At 43.5% G+C, this 12,910-nt stretch overlaps 1 protein-coding gene across 1 annotated transcript in view; it reads right to left on the bottom strand.

The window, feature by feature from the left end:
- Window positions 1-8,048: 8,048 nt before the first annotated feature.
- Window positions 8,049-12,910, bottom strand: part of TTC9 (tetratricopeptide repeat domain 9) — a 34,020-nt gene continuing 29,158 nt past the window's right edge. The window contains exon 3 of the mRNA XM_030812748.1: window positions 8,049-12,343. Coding sequence (XP_030668608.1) covers window positions 12,264-12,343 — 80 coding nt within the window. The 3' untranslated portion in view covers window positions 8,049-12,263. The remainder of the gene's footprint in view (window positions 12,344-12,910) is intronic.

Genomic DNA, 12,910 nt, shown 5'->3' with positions numbered 1-12,910 from the left:
GGCATTTTGCAATCCAGAGGTAGCGAAATGATGATGGTTCCCTGTTTTCTGTGCTGGCCAGTATAGTTCTGTGTGCCATATTTAAAGAGGGACACTAGACCAGGTGCAGTGGCTCATGCCTATAATCCGAGAATTTGGGGAGGCCCAAGCAGGAGGCCTGTTTGAGCCTAGGAGTTTGAGATCAGCCTGGGCAATACAGTGAGACTCCCATCTCTACAAAAATAATAATAATAATAATTAGCTGGGTGTGGTGGCATATGCCTGTGGTCCCAGCTACTCAGGAAGCTGAGGTGTGGGAATCCTTTGAGCCCAGGAGTTTGAGGCTGCAATGAGCCATAATTGTGCCACTGTACTCCAGCCTGGGCAACCTCGTCATAAAAAAAATGAAGGACACTAATAGACTGAAAAACAAAGCTCAGAGCTGAAAAATCTGTTAGGAGAGGAGTTGAAGGAACTGAGAACATATAGACTGGAAACTAGGAGGTTATAAAGACAGCTCAGATGACTGACTGTCCTTAAATATTTGGAACAATGTTATATTGAGGAGAAGACTGTCTTTCCCTGGGCAGGGGCAAGGCGATTGTGAATAAAAGCCACTGAAAGACAGATTCAGCCTGACATAAGAAGGTCCATTCTGTAAGGCAAAACGAACTAAATATGGAATGTGCTGTCTTTGACGTAGGACTCTCTGGAAGTGTTCAGGCTGTGGCTAGAGAGCCAACTGTTGAGGACATCGTAAGATTCTAATGTGAAGATCTATGGTTTCCCGAGAATCTGCTATGTGCCAGGCACCCTGCTAAAAGCCAGAGACAATCAACACCACAAGACATGGCAAAATAAGTGAACAAATAAATAAAACAAAAGCCAGTGACAAAATTAATGATATGATTATTATTCCCCAATAATTACCTAATACCAAATAATGCTTACTTCGTACCAGACACCATCCAAAGCAGTTTACATACATTATGACATTCCATTCTCAAAATAGTTACGAGGGAATGGTACTATTACATTCCTATTTTCATAAATGACACACACCACTCATACATGGTGAAGTCTGAAGTTGAACCTGACAAAGGGTGTGTGCACCAGCACGGGGCCAGAAGTGGAGGCTCAGCACACAGACCGTGGAGCCCTCTTCCCTGCTAGGGCTCTCTCTCATGCAGACTGCAATCTTGACTCCGTCTTGATTCGGTGGCAGAGCCTACAGAAGGGTCTGGGAGTGGGCGCACTGGACATTGCATGAAGGAGCTGGATTAAAAGAACCACTTGGCCCCACTGATCTGGGAACTGTTTGGTCTTCATAGGATCTTCCTGAAGGCTGTACAACTTTGGTGTCCCATATGGTAGCCACTAGCCACATGTGACTGTTGAGCAATTGCAATGTGGCTAGTCCAAATGGAGATGTGCTGGAAGTAGAAATTACACATTGGGTTATGAAAAATATATATAAAATGTATTATTTGTAGATTTTATATTAAGGATATGCTAAAATGGTAATATTCTAGGTATATTGGGTTGAATAAAATATATTATTTAAATAGTTTTATTAAGACATAGTGCACCATTTAAGATGTACACTCCCTTATACTTTTAGCATATTTACAGAGTTATGCATCCATCATCACAGTCAAGTTTAGAACATTTTCATGACCTCAAGAAGGAACCCCACACCCTTAGCTACTACTTCCCAATCCTCTCATCTCCCTGACCCCTTCTGCTAGGCAACCACTAATCTGCTTTCTGTCACTATGGATTTGTCTACTCTGGAGATTTTATGTGAATGGAATCATAAAATATGCGATACTTTGTGCCTGGTTTCTTTCACTTAGAATAACGTTTTAAAAGTTCATTCATGTTGTAGCATATAGCAGTACTTCATTCCTTGTTATTGTGTATAATATTTTGTTGTGTGGATATATACCAAGTTTTATTTATTCATTCATTATCAATGTTGATGGGCATTTTGTTTTTTTTCTCTTTGACTTTTATGAATAATGCTGCTATGAACATATATATATATAGGTTTTTGGGTGGACACATGTATTCAGTTCTTTTGGTATAGTCTCAGGAGTGGAATTGCTGGGTCATAGGGTCACTCAATGATTAACCATTTGAGGAACTGCCAGACTCTTCCACTGTAGCTGCATCATGTTGTGTTACCACCAGCAGTGTATGAGAGTTTCAGTTTCTCTACATCCTCACCAGTACTTATTACCCGTCTTATTCATGATAGCTATCCTAATGGGTGTGAAGTGGTCCTGCGTTGTGGTTTTGATTTGTATTTCTCTAATGGCTAATGATGTTGATGGTCTGTTATTGTGTTTATTGGCCATTTGCATATCTTCTTTGGAGAAATGTCCCTCAGATCCTTTTCCCATTTAAAAATTGGATTGTCTTTTTTATTATTGAGTTGTAATAGTCCTTTATATATTCTGTACACAACTTCCTTATCAGATATGGGATTACACACATTTTCTCTCATTCTGTGGGTGGCCATTTCATGATGGTGTCCTTTGAAGCACAAATATTTTTAGTTTTAATAGATAAAAGGTCTAGTTTTTCTACTTTTTCTTTTGTAGCTTGTGCTTTTAGTGTCATATCTAAGAAACCATCAACTAATCCAAGGTCATGAAGATTTATACCTATGCTTTCATCTAAAAATTCTATAATTTTAGCTCTTACATTTAGGTCTTTGATCCATTTTGAGTAAATTTTTATATATAGAGGTAGGGGTCTAACTTCATTCTTTGGCGTGCAGCTATCCAGTTGTCCCAGCACCATTTGTTGAAAATACTCCTTTTTCTCCATTGAACTATCTTGGTACCCCTGTAGAAAATCAATTTACCATAAATACTAGGGTTTATTTCTGGGTTCTCATTTCTAGTCCATTGATCTATTTATTGTCTGTCTTTGTGCCAGTACCACACTATCTTGATTACTGTAGCTTTGTCATAAGTTTTGAAATGAGGGAGAGTGGGTCCTCCTACTTTGTTCTTTTTCCATATTATTTTGGCTATTTTGAGTCTCTTGAATTTCCATATGAAGTTTAGGATCAGTTTATCATTTTCTGCAATGACATCAGTTGGAATTTTATAAAGACTATGTTGAATCTGTAGGTCAGTTTGAGGAGTATTGCTATCTTAACAATATTACATCTTCCAATTCATAAACATGGGATATCTTTCCATTTAATTTAGGTTCCTTTAATTTCACCCAACAATCTTTTGTAGTCTTCAGAGTAATAGTTTTGCACTTATTTTGCTATTTATTTCTGAGGTTTTTTTGTTTGGTTGGTTTTTGAGAGACAGAGTCTTGCCCTGTCGCCCAGGCTGGAGTGCAGTGGCGCTATCTCAGCTCACAGCAACCTCCACCTCCTGGGTTCAGGTGATTATCCTGCCTCAGCTTCCCAAGTAGCTGGGACTACAGGAATGTGCCACCATGCCCAGATAATTTTTGTATTTTTTAGTAGAGACAGGGTTTCATTATATGTTGGTCAGGATGGTCTTAAACTCCTGACCTCAGGTGATCCACCCACCTCAGCCTCACAAAGTGCTGGTATTATAGGCATGAGCCACCGCACCTGGCCTATTCCTGAGTATTTTATTCTTTTTAAAATTTTATTTTAAAGAGACAGGGTCTCACTCTGTCGCCCAGGCCAGAGTACAGTGATGTGATCGTAGCTCACCATAGCCTTGAACCCTTAGGCTCAAGGGATGTTCCTGCCTCAGCCTCCCAAGTAGCTAGGGCTACAGGAATGCACCTCCATGCCTGGCTTATTCTTGAATATTTTATTCTTTTGGTTTGTTTCCATAGTTTTATTTTCACATAGAATGTATTATTGAAAGAAATTTTCTGTATTTCTTTTTACTTTTTAAAATGTGACTATTAGAAAATTTAAAATTATATAAGTGATTCATGCCACATTTCTAATGGGCAGCACTGCTCTAGAATAAAAAGGCTGAGATTAGAGAAAACAAAGGAACATAAAATAATGGGATATATTCAAGGTACTCATGACATTATGCTCCTGGAGCTACATGTGTGAGCTAAACTTGGTCTAGAATTTTCCCTATTATAGAAATCACAAATTTTGAAGGGTTCTGACTGCACTCAAAACACGCCTAGCCGCTTGTTCCTATTCTACGTGGAGGGGCTTTAATCAGATGTAACCTGCAGGGTCTTCTGTGATTTCTCTGCCCTTTGGGCTTCCAAAGGTAGTAAAAGTGACATTGCTCGAGCCCAGGCATGAAAAAACAGAAAAAAAGTAAGACAGCTCACGTGATGTTTCTCCTAAATCTTTTCACATTGTATCCAGGAAAAGGAGTACTAGTGTATGGTCACAGGCACCAGTCTGAAGCTTACTCATCTCTTATCGCTCCTGCCCCACCCAGTTGGCTCCCCTCAAGAAATTCTTCCTGGATCCTCTGGAGTTGGTATAGATTCCCTCTTCCATGTGTTCCCATGATTTTTTTTTTTTTTTTTTTTGAGACAGGTTCTTGCTCTGTCGCTCAGGCTGGAGTGCAGTGGTGCGATCTTGGCTCACTGCAACCTCTACCTCCTGGGCTTACATGATCCTCCTACCTCAACCTCCCAGGTAGCTGGGACTACAGGCATGCACCATCATGCCTGGCTAATTTTTTATAATGACAGGGTTTTGCCATGTTGCCCAGGCTGATCTCAAACTCCTGGGCCCAAGTGATCCGCCTGCCTCGTCCTCTTAAAGTGCTGGGATTATAGGTGTGAGCCACCGCACTGAGCCTCCACGATGTTTTCTAGAACATTTCCTACACAGAACTGACACTGCGCATTTACTTTTTTTCTTCCCTATACACTGTAAGCCCCTCAAGCAGAGACAACACCTTGTTACCAATGAACCACCTAATGAAGTGATTGGAGTAAGTGCTGAGAGTGCGGGAGTGAATAAATGAGTACTATGCTCCTTCTTTCTTTAGAAGAGAACAATTTTACAGCATATATATATATATATACACACACACACACACACACACAAGCACACACATATACATATATGTATGTATATATATTTCGGAAGTGTACTTTGGTTCAGTGGAAAGGGTATTATTTGTTGTCAGGAAACTGACCTGAGTTCCAGTTCGGATTTGCTGCTTACTGTCTGTGTGACCTTGAATAAATCTCTTAATCATCTCTAGACTTGATCTCTCATCTTAAAGAAAAGAGTGTTGAACTACTGAGGTTCAAGCTTCTGTCCAGCCCTAATATTCTGTGAGGCTTGGAAAACAAGGCAAGTCTAGGGGTCAAATGTAGGCTCCCTTTCAGACAGGCAACTCAACAGAGCAGCTGAGATGCCCAGCCTTTCTCAGGGGCCTCCATCGCCTCCTCCTCCTCCATGTCTTAGCAAATATTAATAGTCAAGGGCCTCGCTGAATGTGGTTTTTAATAGAATCCAATTTCAGTCCATTTACAGTGGGACTTTTCATGCTGGCTTGGTAATTTGAACTATGCCATGCCTGATGGACTGAATGCATTTTCCCTGCGTCCGCTGCCCGCCCTGGGCTGCTGTGGAAAGAGAGTGCTGGCATTGGGACCAGGGAGTGGGGCATCTTAAAGCAGCTGCAGACCAGCTATTTGACCTCACAGCCAGTCTTGTCTTTCCTGCCCTGAGGCATGTGATGAGGATACCAAGGGCACTGGAAGGGGAGTGGGCAATGGCCATTCTGTTTCCTGGCAATTGCCGTCTCCTCGCAGCTCAGAAGCTGCTGGCCTCTGGGTGGACTGTCAGGAAGAAAACAGCGTTAGTCATTGGATGTGACTGGAAGACAGCTGATTCTGAGAACCATCAGAATTATTCCAGCTGATTGCTGTGGAGTCTCTTTGAAGCCTGGAGAGCCATGGGTTGGAGTATGAAGCTTCCTCTGTCTTTCTACTCCCCACCTCCAAGTACTTGTCCTGCTTGAGCAGAGAGTAACTCAAGGGCCTGTTGGAAGGTTCCCTTCCTTCTACAGTGCAGAGGGGGGGAATGTGGAAGGTGAACGTCCAAGTATTAGCAGCCACACTATAAACAAGGAAACTGAGGCCAGGGAGGGTGGGGGAAGGAAATAAATGTTTTTTCTGTGCCAGCCACTGAGCTGGGAGATACTTATTTCTTAGTCCTCCCAACACCTTTTTTTTTTTTTTTTTTTTTGAGACGGAGTCTCGCTGTGTCCTCCAGGTGGGAGTGCAGTGGCGCGATCTCAGCTCACTGCAAGCTCCGCCTCCTGGGTTCATGCCATTCTCCTGCCTCAGCCTCCCGAGTAGCTGGGACTACAGGCGCCTGCCACCATGCCCAGCTAATTTTTTATATTTTTAGTAGAAACAGGGTTTCACCGTGTTAGCCAAGATGGTCTCGATCTCTTGACCTCGTGATCTGCCCGTCTTGGCCTGCCAAAGTGCTGGGATTACAGGCGTGAGCCACCGCGCCCGGCCCCAACACCCTTTTAAGGGATAAAACATTTTCCCCCAGCCTGGCCAACTTGGTGAAAGCCTATCTCTACTAAAAATACAAAAGTTAGCTGGGCATGGTGGTGTGCGCCTGTAATCCCAGCTACTCGGGAGGCTGAGGCAGGAGAATTGCTTGAACCCGGGAGGCACAGGTTGCAGTGAGTGGAGACCGTGCCACCACACTCCACCCTGGGCGACAGAGCAAGACTCTGTCTTGAAAAACAAACAAAACATTATCCCCATGTATGGGCGAGGAAAATGAGGGTCAGAAAAGCTAAATAACTGCACCAGGGTCACACAGCTAGCAGATGTTAAAGCTGGTATTCAAACAAAACTCCATCTAGCCACTAAAATGTCACATGGTTTGACATGCTGGAGCGGCGTGCTCTGAAGTTTGCTGGGCCTCAGCAGTGTCCCCTTAACCTGGCTGGTTACCTCATGGCATTCAAAAAACTATCCTGAACACTCTTCCTGTGAATCTGATTCAATGGGTCTAAGGTAGAGCCTGAGATGATGTATTTTTAAAAAGCTCTTCCAAGTGATTCTGATATCTTGGAAAGCACAGGGCTGGAGCACGTGGCTTCTCTTCTGACCCAAGTCTCTTAGGAGATCTTCATTTCTCAGAAGCACAGATCTAGTTCAGCCCTGCATTTACCTCCAGTAAGATTTGCCACTGAACCCACTATTCATTCATTCCAGGCCCAATGCTCAGCGTTTTCTGAGTACCTACAATGTGTCAGGCATGGTGCTTCACATTCTGGCTGCAAAGATGAATAGACCACAGTGCCTGCCTTGAGGAACACCCAGGGTGCGCGGGAGATGAATGTAAACTAGAAATTCTAATTTGTTGTAGCAAAAGCTAGGCTGAGGTAGGCTTGTGTTGCTTTAAGAATTCAGACTAAAGGACCAAGGAAGCCTTTCTAGCAGTGATCCTGAATCAAGGACTATAGGAGTTAGCAAGGCAGAGAGGACTGAAGGGCTAAGGAATAGCCAATGAGGCAGAGGGAAGGAATAGCGTGGAAAGGCCCAGAGACCCAGCACAATGGTTCAGGGCAGCACAAGAAGCTGTGCAGCAGTGGAATGTAGGATACTTTGGGAAGAGGACCAGGAAGTGAGGCTGGAAAGATCAGTGGAGAAAAAATATGAAAGACCATGTGTGTTGTTAAGGAGTTTGGACTTCATCCTAAAAGTGACGAGGTGCCACTAAAGATTTTTTTTTTTTTTTCCTGAGACAGAGTCTCACTTTGCTGCCCAGGCTGGAGTGGAGTGGCGTTATCTGGGCTCACTGCAACCTCTGACGCCCAGGTTCAAGTGATTCTCCTGCCTCAGCCTCCTGAGTAGCTGGGATTACAGGTGCCTGCCGCCGTACCCAGCTAATTTTTTTTTGTATTTTTAGAAGAGATGGAGTTTCACCATCTTGGCCAGGCTGGTCTTGAACTGCTGACCTCGTGATCCACCCACCTTGGCCTCCCAAAGTGCTGAAGTTGTGGAGTGACATGGTCAAATTGTGTTTTGAAAGGGTCACTCTGATAGAAATAAGAGAATGAACTGTAGGCAGGAGAAGCTGGCAACAGAGGAACGAATTAATTGCAGAATTTAGAATTTATGTATGTCAAAAAGCACCATAAACAAAATTTGAAAGCAAAGCACTTGGAAAGCATATTTGCAGCATTTCTTGACAAAAATAATATTCTTAATAAAATTACAAATTGTTAATAAACATACCAATATCAAATAAATAGAAAATTCACAAAGAAAGAAGTACAAATGGTCAATAAGCATATGAAAATGTTATTCGCGAAGAATCAAAGAAAGTTAAAATAACATTGACATACTATTATCCCAGCTATCAAATTGGTAAAGATTTGATAAGCGATGATACCTAGTGTTAGAGTGCAGGAAACAGGGTACTCTCTAGGCTCCAAATAGGAGAGTGTTTTTGTACAAACTTTCTGGAGGGTGGTTGGCAACATGTATCAAAATTCTTAAAAATAGCCAAGCAAGTCTCTTCTTGGAGTTTATCCTAAGGAAATCGTTACAGACATGTGCAAAATTTAGCTACAAGAATGTCAGTTGCAACACTATTTACAATAAAGATTGAGAACAAATGAAATAATCACTATTTGGGGATTGATGATAAAGAAAAAGGGTCCATCCATATAATGAAGATGCTGTTGAGAAAGTTTGATATGCAGAAAATGTTCGTGATATTATTAAGTGAAGGAACAGAAGGAGCAAAAAACAAAAAGTGTCCAATATGCTGCCATTTGTGTGTGATAAAAGAATATATACATATGTTTGACCATGTGTAAGCATCTCCACTAGGATGCAAAATAAATTAGAGGGAAACTAGATGCTGGTAGACGGGGTAGGGAGATTTACTTCCGACTACAGGGCAGTTTGTACTTTTTGAATTTTGTATCTGTGTAGTATTACATATTCTAAAGTATAAATACACATTTGAAAAGTTATTAAAGAGTATATTCAGTGTATCCAGTTTTTGTTTAAAAAAACCCACAACTGTGCGTGTGCATGTGTACATTTACACCAAAAAGAACTAAAAGGTATATTCAAAAGAATACACGTTTGTCTTGGGTGGTAAGCTCATGGATTGGATTTTGTCCTTTTTTCCCTAAAACTTCTACAATACACATATGATGCTTTCACAATAATTAAAAAGCGTTAGCTTTTCCCCCAAAGAGTCCATCGCAAAAGTCCAGGCAGGGGATGACAGTGCAGGTTAGATGCCTGATTAGTACTCCAGCTATATAGGTCAGCAGTGACATCCACAACGTATGGAATTAAATCACAGTTCTTGTTCTGGGGAGGGATGAGGAGAAGGAAGCTGAAGATCTGGTAGGGAGAATGAACCTGGTTTTGTGCTCTAAAGCCTTTGTTGGACAAATGCACAGAAAATTCAGCCCTATCACCCCAAACATCAACCAATACCCCAGGTAGCTTTTTTTCTTTGGGATTATTTAACTTCAGGTCACAGTGAATGGAGTTCCAATAAGCCTGTATATCTAAGTCACCAAACAAGCAGATGACCTGGACGCTTGTTCTATGAGGTTCTGAGAGGCTGTCCTCATTTCGTTCTGGTTTTTGATCTTTCTACATGGGATGGCTACAATCATATCCTCAATTGTCCAGCCCTGCCCCAGCACACTCATGTAAACAAGACCTCTCTCCTGTCTCTGCATGGGGAATAATTATTCGGCATAATTATTCCTGACGCATAAAGACCAAGGGAAGACCCTGGCAGTTTGAACTCATTCTCCGGGTGAACCCTACCCTTCTCTTCATCCTTCAGATCCTAACAAACTATCTGCCAAATCACAAACGTTCTAAGTTGGAGGCTTGGGAATGGGGGTGGGGGTCGGGGGGTTTGAACACATACCCGTGTGGGGCCATAGGGTAGTTTTGGGTTAGGGTCATGTAAAGCCAGCTAGGAGGAAGAGGAAAGACAGCATAATATAGTAGTGATTGGGGAGAATGTGACAGCTGAAACAGCTTCTTTCTTTTCCTCTTCTCCAGAGAGTAAGCTCTAGGTGAGTAACGGCAGGCCCCTCAATATTTCTAGCACCTTCCTGTAGCCCCCATTGAAAGCCTTTGGGGAACTATGTGAATATAACTTACGCCGCTCTCTTCTGGGCCCCTCGGCTGTGATTGGATCCTGCCGTGGTGGGGCATCTGCTTATATAATTAACCTATATTTAACTTTGTGTTTCCTTTTGGTCTCAATTGTGACCCTTTCCCAATGCTGGGGATGGATGATGAATGCTAGGTGAGTATGTTGGGATACATGCTGGCTCCATCAGTAAGTAGAATGAGCAATACACAGACATAACTATTGGACCTCAGCTGCCTTTTTCTGACCTGTCACTGCTCTAACTACTAGGGATTCTGGCCTCTGGTCTTTTTGGGCCCTTGAGTAAATACATAAGGGGGCCATGTACTATCACTGACATCATGAACACTTTTCAGGTTAATACATATTGTCCTGTTCTCAAATGGTTATAATTGCCCAATATTATACTTATAGAGAGGCAACTAAGTATAGCATAGATACTAGCCAGAGCTCTGGAGTCAGGCAGGCCTGGTTCAGATCCTAGCTATGCCACTAAAGGCCATGCAACCTTGGGATAATTAATTTTTCTGGTTTTCAATATTCTTACCCATCAAACGGGAACAGTATCCCAGAGTAACTGCATGAAAGAAATGAGATTATACATGTAAAGATCTGAAGATAATGCATTTAATAAATCCTAACTATTCACATTATTGCATCTGTATATATTTGAATTTTGTACAACATTGTCTTTTTCACTAGTCACACGAAAAATACATGAAAGTGCTCTGATAATTTTAAAGCATCATATAAATTAAAGGTGTCATTGGTAATAATCTCATATGCATTTCTTAACCCTTCCATTTCCTTGAAGACTGAGACTACATCCCATGTCCCACAGCATATTGCACAATGATGGGCAAACAATACGCCCTCAGTAAGTGTTTCTTGTTTGACTGAAGCAACATGGCATAGCATAATGAGCACAGACATCAGGAGACTAGGCTGGGATGAAATTAGTTTAAGGCAGGAGAGCCAGTCTGCAGTCATAATTTATTCATTCAACAAGTATTTGTTGAACACATTCTATGTGCTAGATATTGAGTTCAGATAATTTCATCAAAAGAAGATTGTACAAGTTCTGACAAAGCCAAGCCCTTGGGCAGTCTCCACAATCCCAGCCCACTCTTAAAAGCACAAAGGCTGCAGCCACCATTGTCTGCCACTGGACAAATGGCCAATTGCTTTGGGGGAAGCCCCATCCTGCCTGGCTGTAAGTAGCTCTGATTGAGGGTTGGAGGAAGGAGTAAAAATGAGGGAGTGGGCTGCTTCCAACAGGACTGACAGGAACTACTCCCTGTTAATTGATTTTTATTTACAGTGAATCAGTCCACAGTTCAATCCCCTAGCCTATACGATGCTCTTTCCCCTGGCCATCATCTTTCCCTCCCTGTCACCTACACAGTCACCCTGTCCCAAACCTTGGCCCACTTCATCCTGCCCTTCTGCGGTCACAGCTGCCTGCTGGGTGGGAGTCCGGGGGAATGGTATGTGTGGTCACCAGAGGGCACTGAGTGGGCTTCAGTGGCATGTGAATCCTGGCAGAGTCTCGGATCCCCGACGGGGAGAGGAGAAAGCACAAGCCAAGACAACGAGTGGGGGAAGGAGGCAGGGGCTAAGGTGATGGGGGGGGGTGGGGGATGGGAACTCCCGTGTACACATTGACAGTCTCTATGTTGGCTTCACCAGCGCTTCTGCTGTTTGTCTCGTCCCTGGATTTCTAACAGTTGCCTTGAGATGCTCTGGCTCTGGTCTGTCAGGAAGGTGTGGAAGGATCCAGCCCATGGGCTGTGTGCCTGCTGCCTGTGGGATGGTACACCTGCCAGGCTCCGCCTCTGTCAGAAGCACTGGCCAAAGTCAAAGCCACAACAGCATCCCAGCCTGTGAGACTCCTCTCCAGCTGTCCTAGCAGAAGTCGGGCCCCTCTCAGTCGCTGACCTGCTAGAGGAGAGGATGTCTCCATTGTCTGGGCGACCTACCAGATTCCAAATTTGCATCTCTCCTTCTTTTCACACTGGGAGGAGACAAAGAGTTGGGGTGCAACAGGAGGAAAAACGAGGAGCCAGAAGAAGTGGGGAGAAAGGGACGGAACCCAGGATGGGGTTCTCCGCCAGGGGGTGCCTGGAAGTCTCTGGTCAGGCGTGGGCGCAGCTCTGGAGCTGCTTCCTGGTTACATGGCTTCTTTCTCTCTCTGGGAGCATCGGCTGAGCTTCATCTCCGTCAGCTGGATATACCGAATCACGTTGGTGTCTGTGAGGAGAGAAATAAACCTTAGGGAACACCAGGTGAGGGCAACTATCACATTTACACGGAATTAGCAAAGGCTGTGTCTGCAGACATCCAACAGGCCAGGCTCACTCAACCAAGGTCCCTTCTGCCTATCCATGGTGGCTGAGAGGGCAACTAGATGTCGGCCCTCTCCTTCACTGCCTCCTCTTAGCAAATGTGGACAGGTTGGCATGATCCTGGGGACATGAGAGAGAATGGGTGGGAGAGGAGAGAGAATTTCTCTCCCTCTTTCTATGCAGCAGCATATCCCAGTGGTTTCCCAGCCGGTGCAGTTAGTTTAGTGAGACCCCAGTTGGAGTTTAACATCAGGCAAGTTGCCAACTTCTCTGAGCCTCCTGTACCATCTGCAAGAAACAACCTCTATTTTTTTTTTTTTGAGATGGAGTCTTGCTCTGTCACCCAGGCTGGAGTGTAGTGGCACAATCTTGGTTTGCTGAAAACTCCACCTCTCAAGTTCAAGCAATTCTTCTGCCTCAGCCTCCCGAGTAGCTGGGATTACAGACGCATGCCACTGTGCCAAGCTTATTC

Source organism: Nomascus leucogenys, chromosome 1a (genome assembly GCF_006542625.1).
Source record: "Nomascus leucogenys isolate Asia chromosome 1a, Asia_NLE_v1, whole genome shotgun sequence".
Taxonomy (NCBI): domain Eukaryota; kingdom Metazoa; phylum Chordata; class Mammalia; order Primates; family Hylobatidae; genus Nomascus; species Nomascus leucogenys.
Note: the sequence above shows the minus strand (reverse complement) of the source record. Positions and strands in the feature narration are given on the sequence as shown.